Source organism: Hibiscus syriacus, unplaced genomic scaffold, assembly GCF_006381635.1.
Source record: "Hibiscus syriacus cultivar Baekdansim isolate YM2019G1 unplaced genomic scaffold, ASM638163v2 tig00116971_pilon, whole genome shotgun sequence".
NCBI lineage: Eukaryota > Viridiplantae > Streptophyta > Magnoliopsida > Malvales > Malvaceae > Hibiscus > Hibiscus syriacus.
The window spans coordinates 6,141,250-6,160,434 of NW_024063495.1; the positions used below are offsets into that span (position 1 = coordinate 6,141,250).

General features: G+C 36.9%; 1 protein-coding gene and 1 pseudogene across 1 annotated transcript; one reads left to right on the forward strand and one right to left on the reverse strand.

The window, feature by feature from the left end:
* Window positions 1-8,987: 8,987 nt before the first annotated feature.
* Window positions 8,988-14,119, forward strand: LOC120191943. Its single transcript, XM_039194807.1, is given in 8 exon segments — window positions 8,988-9,409; window positions 9,502-9,630; window positions 10,635-10,758; window positions 11,897-12,327; window positions 12,474-12,525; window positions 12,591-12,763; window positions 12,914-13,117; window positions 13,960-14,119. Coding segments are annotated over 8 exon segments (1,539 nt in total). The 5' UTR covers window positions 8,988-9,043; the 3' UTR covers window positions 14,020-14,119.
* Window positions 14,120-14,686: 567 nt separating this feature from the next.
* On the reverse strand, window positions 14,687-16,840 carry LOC120191864 (annotated as a pseudogene).
* Between the last annotated feature and the right edge of the window lie 2,345 nt (window positions 16,841-19,185).

Here is a 19,185-nt window from a genome sequence, read left to right on the forward strand (position 1 = left end):
TTGTTTCCTCCTTCGGGTCCATCTTCCTCTTCTAATTCGGATCCTGACGATTGATCTTTTGTTGAAAATTTTCTATGATGTTTGATTATAATTAAAATACATCGTTTTGATTATTCTTGGTTATTATTAGATTTATTTATCATTATACTCTAATCTTACATTGTATTTGATGCATAAAGCATGCTTCTGAACAATTTCAACGCGATTTTTAACCCGCTTAGAATGTCTCGAATGTAATGATATTAGGCTAAATTTATAGAAAAGTTGCAATATTAGCCCTTTAAGCTTATAACTTCGAAAAATCTGCTATTTACAACCCAGAAATAACACTCAAACATGCATATGAAACACTTTTTCCTTAAACTTGATGAACAAAAGCATTCTTCCTAACCATTTTTAGGGCATTTTTTGCCCCGCTTAGAATGTCTCGAATGTGATGATATTATGCTCAACTAAAAGAAAAGTTGTAATACTAGGCCTCTATGCTTGTAAACTATGAATATTCTGCTATTTACAACTCGGAAATAAGACTCGAACATGCCTATGAAGCCATTTTGCCTTACACTTTAACAAAATCATGCTTTCGAACCATTTTCAGGCCGATTTTTACCCCACTTAGAATGTTTCGAATTTATCGATATTAGGCTCAAATTTAAGACAAGTTGCAGTACTTCACATCTACACTTATAAATTATGAAAATTTTGCAGTTTACACCCCGAAAATAAGACTAGAACATGCCCATAGAAGCTGTGGTGTGGGTTAGGAATCGACTGTCCTCTCACCCTGCAGGCACCCTGCAGGCGCGAGGTGCATGAATTATATCTCGAGAAATTGGTAATTTCTCGTTTACCAGATCGTGGGCCTCGCAACCTGCAGGACACGGAGTATTATATCATACTATTTTAGGCTATTTGACATAACTGACACTCATTTTCTTTAATTTTCCCTTTCTGACACCGTTTGACCAATATTTCCAGAAGTAGCACCCTTTCTGCTGAGTTGGCAAAGGCGCGTCCCCGGGGACGCGCTTTACCCGTGTTTTCGCTGAGTTGGATGCCACGTGTGGAAGGCGCATCCCCGGGGACGCGCCTTTGCCAACTCAGCAGACACGTGTGGAAAGCGCATCCCCGGGGACGCGCCTTCCATTAAATGTCATAAATGCCCCCATCCGTTTTTCCTAACTACCCCTCCTCCTCCCCTATATAAACCCCCTCAACCCTCCCTCATTCTTCACACCAAAATCATATTCTCCTCTCTTATATAACTCAAATTCTCCAACTATTTGAGTTTTAAATTTGTTATTAGTGGTAAGAAATTTATTTTTATGTTAATATTTTTTTAAATAGTTATTATTTTTTAAATTAATATATTTATGTAAATATTATTTTTTTATTAAAATAATATTTATATAATTATTATTTATTTAGAATTATTAATTTTTTTTGCTAATTATATTGTTTTGTCTACAGTTATAATAGAAAACGAAATGTTGTTACGATTGGATATTGATCATATCTCCAGACATTTTAGCGATATGGTAATATTTTTTATAATTAATGTTAATATTTAAATTTATTTTTATTTTAAAGTTATTATGAATTTATATTAATTTTTATTTTTTATAATGTATATTATTTAGGATGTTGATCGTATTTTAGAGACTTTTATTAAAAATCCACGTATACCGATACCGGAACGTATTTTGCCATATTTGGCTTCTGCCGGGTTCGGGTATATTGCAACAATTATAGGCGGTTGCAAACTCGAACCTGTCCTAATTTCTGCACTGATTGAGAGGTGGAGGCCCGAGACACACACTTTTCACCTTCCATGTGGAGAGGCGACAATTACATTGGAGGATGTCTCTATGCATCTGGGGCTTCCCGTCGACGGAAATATGATGTGTGGTATGGCGGATGGTGATTGGCAATCAATGTGCATTGATTATCTTGGAGCTGCTCCGCCAGAGTTTAATGGAGGTAGAATAGCTTTATCTTGGTTGAAAGCTAATTTTGAGGTTTTAAATGAAAATGCTTCAGAGGATCAAGCAAAGGCATGTGCTCGGGCGTATATTCTACGAATAATTGGAGGAATATTGATGCCCGACAAATCTCGCAACCAGGTGCATTGTATGTGGTTGCGGCATCTGATCGATTTTGATGAAGCTGAAAGATATAGTTGGGGTACTGCAGTTTTGGCATTTCTCTTTAGAGAAATGTGTCGGGTGACGAATTATAAGAAAACTGCTATCGGTGGATGTCTTATGCTTCTACAATCATGGGCGTGGTTCTGTATGCCTTTCTTATGCCCGATCGTGAATGAACCATACGTATTCCCCTTATTGTTGAGGTAATTTTCGAACTAAATTTTGATTTAAATATTTTCAATTAAATAGGGTGATATTTAGTTTATATTATATTTCATAGGTGGTCGATGAAAAGAAATGACCATAAAAGTATACCTACTGGGTTAGAGGAAATTCGTTTACTTATTGATATGAAAGCTGGGTCTGATGTATGTTTTTAAATTTGTTTAATTATTAATATTTTAATTTAAAATGTTAGATATAATTAGAATATTTTATTTATTTGAATTGTATATTTATATTTCAGTTTCAGTGGATACCTTATGCGAGCGATGAAGTGAAAGCTTGCATCCCACCCCACCTTAGTGGGTCATTAGAGGTATGGACATCGGTTATACCTCTTATATGTTATGCTATTATTGAGTGGCATCCAGTTGATCGCGTGCTCCGTTAGTATGGTTGTACGCAATATATTCCTGGAGCTCCTAGGAATTTAGACGACGTGCATAACATAGATAGACGAGGAAAGAAAGATGTTAACTGGGTGGTGAGACACAGAGATTGGATTGCGCTTTGGGAGAACCAATATACACTGGTGGCCCCTCGACAATATTACGCTGAAACTGGTCATATGGTTACGGATAACTATATGGACTGGTTTAATGAAAATGGGAAGCCATTTCTACTTTCGGCGGAAGCACGAGGGGTTAACATTCCTAGGCGCCGAGAAAGACGTCAACCGTCTCAATATCATCGTCCCCCGACGTGTGGACGGAGAGAAGGCGCTACCGGTTCTGCATCAGTCCAACCACAACATCCTTATTCGTCGATACCGCAGGGGTACATACCCAGCCCTCCACTTCATATGCCAAGCCCACCAGTTTATATGCCATCTCCGCAGGGTTACATTCCGAGCCCGCAGGGTTACATTCCTAGCCCGCCAGGTTACATGCCTAGCCCGCAGGGTTTTATACCATATGGAGGTGCATATACGACTATGTTTAATGATCCAACATATGGTTCATATGCATCTTATTTGGCTGGTGGTGCTTCTCCGCAGACACCTCAATCTCTATCTGGATCACAGACATCGATGCCAATGTTTCCACAGTTTTCACGGTTCCCGGGGAGCGGTGAGATTGTTACTAGCACTCCTCCAGGGTCGTTATTTTATACAGGCCCTTCAGCCCCTTCAGCGTCATCTACACCAAATGAAGAAAATGTTACTGATGATGATAGTGAAGATGAGGAGACTGAAGAACAAGTTCCACGAAGAAATCCTCCACGAAATAGACAACCACCGCCATGTGGAACTCATTCGAGAAGACGACATCGGTGATCCAGTTATATTTAATGTTATTTAAATAATTATATTTCATAATTTTATGTAATTTGGTTATGTTATTTAAATGTTTCATGGTTGTTACATACATATTTTTTAATGTTATTTTTTATTCACATTTAACATTAAATGTTTGATAAATATTTTTAAAATACAAATTATATTATTCGAAATTTAAAATAAAAATAAAAATAATATTATTCAAATTTAAATTTAAAATATAAATTATAGTATTCGAAATTTAACATTAAATTTCAACTTAATATTCCAATTATATTCGAAATTAAAAGTTAATTTCAACTTAATATTCCAATTGTATTCGAAATTAAAAGTTATATTCCAATTATAGTTCACAATACTTAAATTGAAATTAAATTTATCCATACATATGATTTTATCATTAACATATATATTAAAACGTATACATTAAAATCAACTTATGTTGAGTTCATTGATCGACGGAATCGGCCAAGAGGGGGGTGAATTGGCAATTTATTCAATGTCACATTTCAATGCTCATTCCATACAATTTCAATGTCACAATCAACTTATCACTTCACATTTATTCAATTTATCCATAACATTTTATCTAATTTATTCAAACTTCACATAATGTTTTAATTTAAGTTATTCTTAACTTGCTGAACTTTCAAAAGAAGTTAAATTTTGGTTATAATTTACCTGATTTACTGATATATCTAGTGTCCCCGAGGGATATGAGTGACATAATAGGGCAATGATAACATATTCTATGACAAAATAATGGAAGGCGCGCCCCCGGGAACGCGCCTTCATGTCCCCTGAGAAATAATAGGTACTGATATATCTAGTGTCCCCGAGGGACATGAGTGACATAATAGGGCAATGATAACATATTCTCTGACGAAGTAATGGAAGGCGCGCCCCCGGGAACGCGCCTTCATGTGAATAGTGAAATAATAGGTACTGATATATCTAGTGTCCCCGAGGGACATAAGTGACATAATAGGGCAATGATAACATATTCTCTGACGAAATAATGGAAGGCGCGCCCCCGGGAACGCGCCTTCATGTGAATAGTGAAATAATAGGTACTGATATATCTAGTGTCCCCGAGGGATATGAGTGACATAATAGGGCAATGATAACATATTCTCTGACGAAATAATGGAAGGCGCGCCCCCGGGAACGCGCATTCATGTGAATAGTGAAATAATAGGTACTGATATATCTAGAGTCCCCGAGGGACATGAGTGACATAATAGGGCAATGATAACATATTCTCTGACGAAATAATGGAAGGCGCGCCCCCGGGAATGCGCCTTCATGTGAATAGTACTCCAATTATAGACACTATTATATGCAACATATTATAAACTTTCAAAACAAACTTCAGTTCACAATCTTTCAAATTCTCAAATTCCCAAACTCTAAATTCTCTGAAAATGAGTCGTCTTTCTGCTGTTGTTTTGTATGATGGAGAAATTAAGGAAGCTGAAGAGGGGGTTGTTTTTGAGTCAGATCATTATATCCCCTTAACCTTGAAGAGAAACATCACAATTGAGGAGTTAATCACAAAAATTTCGTTAAAGATTCGTGTAGCAGGCCAGAGAAGACTATCTTCACTTCAGTACAGATTTCCTACTGAACTTTTTCTGCTCACGTATACATCATTTCAGCTTTCAAATGATGATGATGTTTCTATGATGGTTGATGCTCATATGGGGAGTTCACAATCTCTTATTGAAATGTATGCCACTTTTATTGAGGTTCGTGCAACTCGTGGTCTCTCATATTCCTCTCATTTTGGCATTGCATATCAAACTGATCAAGTTGATAGCCCGACACAACTGATCTGTAATGATTTCACATCATTAATGGCGGATCCAACGCCATATACCATGCCATCAAGTTCAATAGGAAGGCATTCATCTGCAACTGCTTATGATCTCAACCCACGTGGCTTCACCAATAATCCATATGGCAACATCTCTTCTACTTCAAGGGGCAGACATTCATCTGCCAATGTTTTCGACTTACATATGGAAATGCCAACGAGACGACAGTCTATTCACATCCCACATGATACAATGGCCTCAAGTTCAAGGGGAGGACACGCAAGCGGGAACTTATTTGACCTCAACATTGGATTATCGGAGGAACCCTCATCTCCACCAGAAGAACCTCTTCGGGAGCCAGGTGCAGATGGTGCTGAAACGGGATTATTCGTTGAACCTGACTCACCACAGTTTAACGTACATTCTGATGATGACGAGGATGACGTTCCGATAAATACAACACCAGCCGAACTTCCTGCACATATGTATGAGGCTGATTATGATGCAATGTATGAGCCTGAATTTCCAGATCTTCCTGATGTTGGCAACTATGGACTTCAATCATCAGTCAATGACGGTAATTTACATATTGGAATGGAGTTCTCATCGAAGGAGGAAGCAATGATGGCAATAAAGAGTTACAATATTCGTAACTCAGTTCAGTCCCGAGTTGATCGATCTAACACGGAGAAATATGTCTGCTACTGCGTCCAACGTGACAACGGATGTCAATGGATGGTCCGTGTATTAAAGAGGAAGAGGAAGAACAACTTATGGGAACTAACCAGATACAACGGTCCTCATACATGTTGTGTAACAGGTATAAACCAGGATCATCCCAACTTGGACTCCAACATTATTTGTCAAGCAATCATGCCCATTGTGAAGCAAAGCTCTCATATAGCTGTTGCAGTGTTGATTTCTGCTATACAGTCACAATATGGGTACATTGTCTCATATAAAAAAGCGTGGTTAGTAAAACAGAATGCCATTTGCAAACTTCATGGCGAATGGGATTCCTCTTACAACGAGCTGCCCAGTTGGTTTCATGTTGTGCAAAGACTTAATCCCGGGACAATTGTTGAGTTCGAAACTCAACATCATTACGTGAATGATCGAATGGTTCGCGATCGCTGCCAATTTTACCGAGTCTTTTGGACTTACCCTCAGTGTATTAATGCAGTCAAGTACTGTAAACCAATTGTCCAAATTGATGGTACTTTCTTGTATGGGAAATACAAGCAAGTTTTATTATTGGCTGTGGTCCAAGATGGAAACCGCAATATTCTTCCTGTTGCGTTTGCCCTCGTTCAAGGAGAAGACACTGAGTCTTGGGCTTTTTTCCTTAAAAATCTACGTTTACATGTTGTCACCAGGGAACGAGTATGCATTATTTCAGACCGAGGAGCCGGGATAAAAGCAGCAATGGACTCTTTGGGTACAATGTATAGACCTCCACATGTTCAACATCGTTATTGTGTCTGTCATATTGCTGCAAACTATTACGGAAAATACAAGAAGAACGATGAACGTCAGTTAGTCGTGCGGATGGGTATGTTACTTTTTCCCAATTTTTCTATCAATTTCTTATTACTTATTTATACTTCATATTAACTATTACATATTCCTAATGGCTTAGGTTACGAACTCTTACCTCAAAGGTTTGAGTCGATGCTACAAGAGCTGTTTGGCAAAAATAAGAAGGGGTGCGAGTACATTATGGACATCAGCAAAGAAATGTGGACAAATGCATATGACGGGGGGTATTGCTATGGTCATATGACAACAAACTTGGCTGAAGCAATAAATTCAACCTTAAAGGGGGCGCGTCATTTACCAGTCACGGCGTTGGTTAAAACGACTTATTTTCGTTTGGGTCAACTCTTTGCAAAGCTAGGTGGACAAGCTCTTACTTGGATGCAAAACGGACATATTTACCACCCAAGACTAGTAGTTGATTTACAGAAAAAAGTGGCTGCATCAAATGGGATGTTAGTTATAAATTTTTCTCGCACCCGTGAATTGTTTCGTGTAACCGAAATGCCACGTCCCCTGCAAGGGATTGAAGCTAACTCTTTCAGAGTTAATCTACAAGAGAGGTGGTGCAATTGTAGTTTCTTTCAAGCACTCAAATATCCATGCTCTCATGTCATTGCTGCTTGCTCACATTCGCATTTGGACTACAAAAATTATGTTGATCCCGTATACCAACTTTCACAAGTATTCAAGGTATATGAATTTGAGTTTCCGCCCATAGGAAACGAAAGAGACCCAAATGAGATTCAAACTTGGCTTACAATTGTACCAGATCCATTGCTATTGAGGGACTCAGGTCGTCAAAAATCTACTAGAATACATTGTGATATGGATATTCGGGAGAAGTCAACAGAACAAAAACAATGTGGGCATTGTAGAAACATCGGGCACAATAGAAAAAAATGTCCAGCTTTGTTATCATCATATAACCGTTAACTCTTATGTAATTAATATTGTATTTAAATGAATGTTTTTGTTTCTAATAATTTAATGTTATTGCATTTATATAATTTGTCAATGTATGTACACCTAAATAATTTTTTTTAACTTTTAAATACATAAATATATTTAATATATTTATTTAATATAATAATTAATATTATTAGTTATAATTTTTTTAAAATATAATAATAATTCCACCTTCTAAGTAGAGGAAAATATTAAATTAAACAAATTAAAAGTTATTAAAAAATTTATGTATATGATGACACATTTCATGTTATGATTGGAGGATTAAATTTATTAAATTAAATTTTCAATAAGACTAATTTTATAAAATATGTAAGTCTTGAAGATTAAATATGTAATTATACTAATTTATTAACTTATGCATCAATATTTTCGTTAAATATTGATATGAGATGACTAGATTGATAACATTTAAATAATTAACTGATAAAATTAATAGATCGATGATCAAAATCAAAAATAATAATATAACCATATGTGTAATATTATAATTTCATACATTTTTCCTATAACTACAATAAAGTCAAAATTGGTTTTCATATATTGTTATATTATATTAATGTAGATAATTCACTCCACCTTTAACACACATTAACAAAATACATTTGATAATTCTTACATTATAATCGAAACATTTTACATAATATATTATTAATTTATAATAATAAAAAAAACTATTTATTATTAAACAAAATACGTGTCTGCTGAGTTGGCAAAGGCGTGTCCCCGGGGATGCGCCTTCCACACGTGGCATCCAACTCAGCGAAAACACGGGTAAAACGCGTCCCCGGGGACGCGCCTTTGCCAACTCAGCAGAAAGAGTGTTACTTCTTGAAATATTAGTCAAACAATATCAGGAAAAAAATTTAAAGAAAATGGGTGTCGGTTATGTCAAATAGCCACTATTTTATGGTCCTACGTAGGCAGTTTATGAAGTATTTTTCTAAATAATGGTACTAGGGACATTTTTTTCAAATAATTATTTAATGGGCTTTTTAATATAAAAATGCCCGAAGTGAATCCCATTTAAATGTGCTTGTGCACAAAATCTAACCGGAGATTTCTCTTACAAAATGGATATCCACCTAGTTTCCTCGACCGACTCGGCCGAGTTCACCCATCTGACTCGCACCCTGTCTCAATCCACAATCATCGGACTCGATGCTGAATGGAAGCCCGTTCGTTCCCAACGGTCCACTTTCCCCACAGTCACCCTCCTTCAACTCGCTTGTCAACTCGGGGACGACTCGGCCGGATGGGACGAGTCGGTTGTCTTCTTGCTCGATCTCGCCTCAATTCCCCTGCCCTCGATATGGGAATTGATAAGGGACGTGTTTGTTTCACCAGATATATTGAAATTAGGTTTTAAGTTCAAGCAAGATTTGATTTTTTTGTCTTCCACTTTTTGTGCTCAAGGGTGCAATCTCGGCTTTGACAAAGTAAGTTTTTTTTTGCCTTTTCTTTTCAAATTTGGTCAAGCATATTGTCATTGTGAAAATGGGGTGAGGATTTGTCTAACATTGGTGAATAGGTGGAGCCTTATATGGACATCACAAACATATACAAGTTTTTGCAAAATAAAGAAGGGAATAAGATATCAAAGAATACAAAGAGTTTGTCAGCAATTTGTGAAGAAATTTTGGGCCTTTATCTTTCAAAGGTATGGCTTTTTAGGCACCCAAGTTTTCATTCATTTTCTTAAATTTCGTTTTTTTTTTGGTAATTTTTGTTAGGTTGAGTATCCAGAATCCTAGTGGTTAGTGTTTTGTGTGACAAATGCAGGATAATTCCATTTTATCTTGCTTTAATTGTGATATAATGCCACTGAATTTTCTATGTTTTAGTGGTTGTTTACTAGCTCACACCAATATGGTTATGCGTAAATATTATCCTATAATTTGGTTTTTTTACTTTTACAAGAATGATACCTTTTCCAATTTTGTCAAGGGCGCAAGGAACACTCTAGGCACTTAAAACCTTATATTGCCTCAAGAGCAAGGCACAAAAAAACATTAGCCCGAGTGACGTAAAGCACAATATATACATGCTTGAGTTTTTGTATGATATATGTATACTGATATATAGCTTAAGATATATAATAAACTCGAAAGTGGAGTCTAATTATCTACAAAACATGTAAATTTTTGGCAGTCAATATGCATGATTTTCTTATGGTCAGTGTTTGGTGTTGAATGGTCAAGTATAACGAAGTATAGATTTTGATATTAACTTTTTCTTACTAGAAAGGTACTATATCAAATGTGAAAAAGTGGAATAAAATAAATTAAAGAGAAATTCAATCAAGCAATCCTTTTTATGCCTATTGCACCTGGTCGTGTGGGCCTAGCCTAAAAGGGTCTGTGGCGCATTTATTGAATAATGCTAAGGTGCAGGCACACCTAGGCACACGCGTCAACAACATTAATTTCCCTTCCTGTTCGCTTCGTATAAAGACAAGAAAGATGAGGGTGATGTAAGTTTTCCACTTTCCAAAACTTGAATGGTGGAAACAATTTGGTTCAATTTCTTTTCCACTTATTGTTTAAGCTTGAATTAACCACTAAACTTGGTAACTTTAAGAAAGGAACTTGGAACTTGCCAGGTTCTGTAGTTCCTGTAGGATCATGTGGCAATTTGTTAATTTAATACTCAAATATTTTCTAGGAACTTCAATGTAGTGATTGGTCAGAACGTCCTCTTACAGAAGAGCAGATAAGATATGCAGCTACAGATGCACACTGCTTGCTTGGATTATTCAAAATCTTCCAGGCCAAGGTTATCAAAAAAGGTGAAGTTGAAATCTGTAATTTGTCATCAGATTCCTTATGCTATTAGCATAACTGTATATTTGAAATGCTTGTTTATCCATCCCAGCTAATGAACATATAGGAAACCTAGACATAGTGTTTCCTCTGAGTTTACCGTCTATAGTATTTTGGCTGTGAAACGTATCTTTTAGAATCACTGGATTGAATCACGTGCATTTTAGACTGTTACCTCTTTTAATCTGTCATCCCTTTATGCATATAATTCCTGGTATTACATACTTTGCTGCTAGAGGAAATTATGTGTGTGTGTGTGTATATATGGTATCTGTATTACTTTTCCACATGTCCTATGATAATTTTGTTTTGCAAATAGGACGCTAGAAGATTGTATGTAATCAAATTTCTGCTTTTTCATTGGTTATGTTAATGGATGTTGAATGTTACTGCACAATTGTAATGAGTATGCGCAACTGTAAAATATACAGAAAGACTTGAGATGTTTTGCAGGGTTCTCTGAAGAGTTACATTGTTTCATGGCAGTTTGGACATATTTTCTCAAAAGCAGCTCTAAGCCGTAACATCTATCAATATAACCTTTTTGGAACCTGTTCCTGCAACAGTGAATTGGTCAACATAAAGAAAAATATCATACAATAATAAAATGCAAGGTCTAGACAATATTTATGTCATCTTTTTAATATATATGTTCAGTTTGTTATGTTAAAACACTGTGTATAGATGGTACGTTCAATGACCCCATGCAAACCCAAATTGTCCCTGTTCTGCTGCTTTTGGTATTCTGGTTTAATTAAACAAATTAAAATAGGTTCCTATCATGTTAGATTTTAGACATCTTTCTCTGCACGCTGTGTGGCCAACTTTCTTTCTCTCCTGATGGATTTTTCCCAGTGTATGCTAGTGCCATAATGTTGTCCCGTACCTTGTATCTCAAGTAATTGCTGAGGTTCTGGTTGTTCTTTAAATACTTCCTTTCCATTTATTGAGCATTTCAGTGGAAAATCATGCTTTATTAGTTGAGCTTCTTTATGAACAAGGCATTTGTTATCATTATCCCATGAGATTCTTATTTACTTATCCAGTTTCACTGAATTATTTTATGAGTTAGGTTGAAAACATCTGGACCACCTTTTATAACAGGGCATTCATGTAATAATGTTGAGGATCAGCAGCAATATGATATTAATTTAGGATTGAAGGATATCCTCGAGATGCCTGATTGTGAGAATAAGCTTGTCGGGACAAAATTTTGCAATGCAGCGGAAATTGTCCTAGCCACTGCTTGTTCTGAAGAATGTGAAAGAATAGCCAAGGGAGTGGAGGTCATCAGAAAAACTAAGCCTATGGATGAATCCCTCTGGAAGATAGTAAGCAAATATGGAGAAAAACTTATTTTGCGAGAATCTGATAGAACTCCTAAAACTTCCAGAAAGAAAGGAAGAAGACGGTCCTCAGTGGCGGTTGTTTGCAAAGAAAGGCAGCTAGATAATTATGGTGATTGGCAAGACCCCCCACCATGGGATATTTCCTTGGGGGGTGATGGAAGCCCTAAGTTTTTGTGTGATGTTATGGTAATGAATTTGTTTAATTGTTCATTGTGTAATCTGCAATGAAATTCTCTCATTTTTCATCAACAATTTAGCTTTACTCTAGGAATCCTTCAAATCATTATCACTGTTTATATTGTTGGTGGGAGTATAACACGGTACTTATTTAGGTTGAAGGCTTGGCGAAACATCTCCGTTGTGTTGGTATAGACGCTGCAATAAGCCAGAACCCAGGTTGTCCTCTCATCTTAAATTTGATACCTTTTCTCTGAATATATATTACCAAGGGTATTAATCTTTTTATCAAACTTTGTTTGCATTTAGGGAGCTAATAGATCAAGCATACAAAGAAAAGAGAGTGCTTTTAACACGAGATGCCAAGCTATTGAGACACAAGTATCTGATAAAAAATCAAATATATAGAGTGAATAGTCTTCTTAAAAACGAACAGCTACTTGAGGTGTGTATGCAATCATAAGGAGATTTAAGATCCTGCAAGTTCTACTTTATATTTCTGAGGCCTAAAACTAAGGGAGTGTATGCGTGGGTCAAAGTAAAATTAAAATGAGAGAATTTACTCTAGGCCTAAAATTCATTAGTTGTTTTGTAGGTAATTGAGGTTTTCCAATTGAAAATTAGTGAGGATCAATTGATGTCAAGGTGCACGAAATGCAATGGGAGATTTATCCAAAAGCCTCTGACAACAGAAGAGGCCATTGAAGCTGCGAAGGGTTTCCAAAGAATTCCGAGCTGCTTGTTTGACAAGAATTTAGAGTTTTGGCAATGCAAGGACTGCAACCAACTTTATTGGGAGGTAGTTTATTGCTTCTTTCCATGTTTCTTGATATGAGTTTCTTTTCCGACATGGATAAAACATTGCAAGGCTTGAATCTTGGATCTCTATCTACACCCATCCCCATTGCCAATCATTTCAGCCACATTAAAGGGTCTTGTTCATTAGATGGTTATATCACTTAACAATGTTATTTTCTGAATGCCCAACGTTGTACACATGCGCACCAGGGTCAGGGTATTTGAACTTTGGACTTCCAATGGTCGAACTTGCCCCGGATTAATACTTTCAATGACAATTTTGTCAAATCCTTCTGAATGTTAGATCGGTCTCAGTTTGTAAAAAATAATCTGCAATAATAGTGACTGACTATATGTGAAAAAAATAATCTGCACTAATGTTAGATCGGTCCCGCATTTCAAAGGGGATAGTTTGACAAAAACCATGGCGATGTTGAGTTGATAATAATAGTGAGCTTAGGATGACCAACTGACTATATGTGGAAGGGGTATTATCCAGAGGAGTCCTCAGCGCCATCACCTTCCCGATCATAATTTTAATTTTAAATGGCAAAGAATTGATCCCTCAATATCTTTTCTGGGGTTTCTCTAAGTTAATCCCCATACCAGCATTTGTAAGAGCAGCCGAACTCTATTTTAAGGCAGCAAGTGAGAAAGCACTCGAAGTTTCTGAGGACTGTTTCTGCTTTTATGAGGAACATCGGGTAGCCTTGAACTTAGAACTCTGTGATCCTATGGTGTAGTTTTAGTTCTAAAACTGTTGATCTGTCGATAAATTATGGTTTCTAGCAATGCATGTGTTGTTTATGTAAGTTATTAGCAGTTGGTTTGGTTTTGTTACAGGGAACCCAGTACCACAATGCAATTCAGAAGTTCATCGATGTCTGCAAATTGAAGGAATGATATGCAACTTGGAAGAACACTAATGTGATTTATATACAATCATGTGTTGTCAACATCTTCTATACAAACTTTAAATGTATGATCGAGTTTAATTCGTTTATTAATTTGATTTACAATAGTTTTTAATATCGTATATGAAGTTTTGTATGATTCTCATCGATATTGAAGTTTTTTAAAAATATATTTAATGGTTTAATTTTTCTTTTTAATATCAATTTTATAACTTGTCATTGGAAACTGATGTTATCACCATCTACTATGAACCAGTAGAACAGCTTCACTGCATTTGCTCTCACTCTCACCATTTGGTTGTTTATCTCACATAATTGAACCAATACTTGGACGGCAGGAAGCTGATGATCAAATAAACATTTTGAATAACGTAAAATATTATATATAAATTCCTCAATTCATCGGAAAAACGAAAAAGAAAAAAAAAAAGTGAAGTAGAAGATGAGTCGGAATCAATGGGATTCCCTCAAGATATTGTAGTCCACTATTTTGTTTTTATATATATCGTAGTCCCTTCTACTACAAAAATCAAAAATTACAATACTCCATCAAAGTAGTAGGAATTGCTACAGTATACGGGATGGAACTACCAATGTTGTTTCTTCAACCTGCATAGAAACCTTGGTGCTCTACAGGCTCGTCGGCTTAACATCGCTCAATCATTCAGTGGCTCAGACTCGGGGTCCATTGCTGTCCAACTTTCCGTCTCTGAAAGTAAAAAAGAACAACCAAAAGTTTGAGGACATAATAGCCTCGAAAATGCATGGAAAAATGGCAGGAAAATGAAGAATGTTTCGGGTCCATGCAGAACCCGGCACTTTGGCTTTTGAGAACTGCAACTAATGTTGATTTACGGAGCAAAAGTGCTGTATAATGTTTGTACATACTTGGTTTGTCGGATATTGCCATCAGCCGTCTTTGCAAGATAGATGCCACGAAGAGGAAATCGAGCACATACCAAACATAATAGTGATGGGAAATGCGTCAACCTTCAGAGGCCAAACCAATACGGCTAATTAGTAACTGAGTTAAAGACCAGAGTTGTCGGCCAGCATATATTTATCTGTCAATGGCAAGTAATCAAATGAACCTATTATAGGAAAGCCTATAACATACATTGTACAGCACGACGCAGACAAAGATATTGAGAGGAATGCGGAAAAAGTTCATAATCGTGCTCCTAGCTTCCTCCAGGATGTATTGGGATCTCATGTTCATAATGGATGGCCAGAATATGCCTACACAAGCCTCAAAAGTGCAGAAGCCTAGAAGCTGGAGACAGCCTGCAAATGAGATACTTCCGCCTTTCTCGTTAGAAGGTGCCACCAAGAACTGTTGCTAATTCATCCTCGTCACAAAACACTTAAAGAATGATGATACAACATACACACAAACAGAGGGATGCTGAACTGTACACTGGTTATAATGGGAAGCATGACAGAGGCAGAGGAAATCACAAAAATAATCTGCATGTAGCTTTCTACCCTGGGTGAAGAGTGGACCATAAATCGAGATGCAAAGGAGCTTCCCAACATTGAAGCCAACATGAATGTCGCAAAGATAAAACCGTGAGTAATCTCCTCATCATTGGGGCCCAAAGTAGGAGTCAAAAGGAACATAAAGATGTACATCAAACCTTCAAAGAGAGACTGGATGGCGCCAAGCAAAGTAATTTTTTCATCTGCACTGAATATTTGGCAGAGGGAAACCAGAAGTAAACAATGTAATGAATAAATTCATTACGGAGGATGACTGATAACATGTAACGAAGCATCTGAGAGACAGTAGTTGCTTGCAACATGTCAACCTGTTTAATGCATTGAGTTTAAAGTAATTGCTATAGCAGCCCCCCTGAATTGGGTAAGCAGGTTTATTTTCTGAGGGGTCCCCAAAGTTTTCATGACAATATAATGGCCATCCCAATAGCAAGAAAGCATGCAGCGGCATCAAAAGGAGCCACAGGTCCAAGGGAAAGTAAATCAACAAGTAGGATCCCGAACAGCCCAGACAAAATGGCAACAAGGCCGTTCCCAAGAAATATTGCCTTTGAAAATGTTAGTGACAACCATTGTTGCTCGAAGTCCCTCTGCAAAGATTAGAAGCAGTAAAGAAACTGTCAGCAGAAAATTAAATTTAAAAGACGTATCAACATCAATTGCAACATATAAAGTTCATAGAAGACACCCGGGGTGTGGAATTGTGAAACAACCTGGCAGGGAGTAACAACATACAGCGTCTAATACACCAAAAAGAGAGAGAAAAGAAAATGAGTGAAGGACACAGAAGCAAACGGATCAATAATGCAAAAAGAGAGACAAAAATATATGCATTAAGAGTAAAAGGGAACAGAGGCAATGCCTCACCTTATTATCCTCCGCAACAAGCCATGACTCAAATGCTGAAAACAGAAGAGAGGTGGTGATACCTCCCAAAACTCGACTGACCATCAAAACTCTGTATTCGGGAGAATGCTTGGTGATACAGCTAAGTATGTACGTTATGCAGTAAGTAACACAAGCTCTCCTCCGGCACCTGAATTAAACACATGAAGATATTTTTTGTAGTTCGACTAGATGTTTCATATGTATGAAAAGATTACAAAAGAAGTCAAAAGTAAAAACCTACTGTTTGTCAGCTAGAGATCGAACAATTGTCCCAAACAACATGGAGGATCCAAAACCAGCAATAAAAAGCTGTCCAATGTCCCCTTTTCCAAAGCCATATGTACTGTAAAGATAGTAAACATATGGACCCTGCAGCCAGTCTCCAGCTATTGACATATGAACACCCATTTATCAAAAGAACAAGATGGACATATGCCCATTAACCACAGTAGTATAAGAAGGTGCGCTTTTACAATTACCATTACAAATATCTACAAGTAAGATCACACCACCAAAACCAATTAAAGTGAGCAGGTAACTACATAGGTTTTTCATTTTAAAAAAGGATTTCCAGCCAAAGGAAGTAATATGCTTGTGATGCAATCAGTAAGTCGTAAATGATACAAATTGAGCAACAATGTCATTAAAGACTTGTAGCAAGAGCTACATTAACCATACAATAAGATACTCTAACAAGAAATTAATACAAGAAAAATTGAACGTTTGTAAAACAAATTATTAATTTGTCAAAAGTTATATGAATATAAAATGCTTTAAAAGTGATTATGACACGAAAAGTATACACGAACACGATATGAATACATGAATTGGAAACCAGGCCAAGCAGTATTACTACATTCAGCAACAATTACACATCAACTCTAGGCCGCAACAACAATAGACAGTTGATCCCCATAATGAGGTTGTTTCTTTATAAAAACCAGAACCATAAAAACCAAGCAATAGTGACTATCTCCAACCCACAAAAATGCCCCAGATCCAATGTCGCAACCATAAAACAAAAAAGGACAGAAATCCACAAATCAATTATTGTAAATAAATTTTTCTTATACCATTTCCTTTTCTTTAACAAGCCAAAATAAATGCATGTATCCCTTTCTTCCATTTTCCTTTTCATGATGAGCTCGTTTTCCATTTCCAAAAGCGAAGCAAACAGTCTGTAACTTTCAAAGTAGCCATTAATAACAAAAGCATCATCAACTAACAGAAAACACACCACAATCACAATTTAGAAACACAAATCTATGGAATAGGTATCCAGATTCCAAAACATTAAAAAAATCGATCAGATTCCATGTCTACGTAAAACAAAAGAGAGATCTAAAGAACAGAACTGGAAATCAGATCGGGGTAAAATAAAAAATGAGGGGAATTAACATGATAGAGTAAACAACAAGGTAATTGTTCTTAAAGGAATTGAAAGCAGGAGATGTGTTGATTCGATCCTTGATGCTCTTGCTTAGCTCTAAGGCAGCCACCACCGCTGCCAATGCCCCGAACACCATTAAGTAGAACAGCTCCATTGCTGAAAACTACTACCCTAATCACGGTCACCAGCTGAGTTCTTCTTCTATTTCTAACAAAAGATGCATACGACAACAAAAACAACAAAACCCTATTCCCATATATAATGGGATAAGGGAAGCTAGGGTAGTAGGCTGCCCCCAACTCCAGGTTGAGAGCAGCTTCCGTGGAAGACCTCCAACATTGAGAAAATTAAAAATAAAGATAAAATGCAATGCATGTATAAATAAATAAATAAATAAATAAATACATAGTTGAACAATCTTCATATGTTCATATGCTCGTCTGTAATGGGGAGTAATCTCTGCAAATAAATCTCTGAGTAAAAATCTCTGCATATAGACAGAAACGTAAGACCCGTCTAAATTTAAAAAGAGGAAACCTGAAGAGAATGATACACAGAAGTCAACGATAGCAAGCTACGATAAGGAATAAAGTCAAAAGGGTTAACACCTAAACTAAGGCAACACTACTCCACTACCCTAGTTCTAAGCCTTCATAAATTCGAATGAAAGAAACGTATATAAAGTAGAAGTAATGGAAGTTACTACTAAGTCATTAAAAAGAAGACAGAGATGTTACATCCTGTGGTTGTTACCCGCACTACTCGGCTACCCTGGTCTTAAGCCTCTATACTTTCCTATTAGAGGTCATGTCCTCGGTAAGGGATAAATCCTTCAAATCAGATCTCAAGCAGTCTTCCCATTTCCGCCTTGGTCGTCCTCTCCTTCTAGAACCGTCGACTGTAATAAACTCTACCCTCCTGACCGCATCCGACGGTTGTCGCGTAAAGACATGCCCAAAACCACCGTAGTCTTCCCTCCCTCAATTTTTCGGATACAGGCACCACCCCAAGGACATCATAATAGAAGAGTTTGGTGTCATGTCCCACAAAGTCCTACCACATGCCCATCGAAGCATTCTCATTTCTGCGGCCTCCATCCTCCTTACGTGATCCTTCTTGATTGCCCAACATTCTGATCCATACATCAGCGCTGGTCTTATTGTCATTCTATAAAAATTTTCCCTTAAGTTTTAGAGGCACCTTCTTGTCACACAAAACTCCAGTAGCAGCCCTCCACTTTAGTCATCCCGCCTTTATACGGTGTGTAATGTCATCATCTACACCCATATCTTTATGTATCATAGACCCTGGGTATTTGAAACAATCCTTTGAGGGGAGAACGTGTCATTCTATGCATACTTCTATATCTTCATCGTTTTG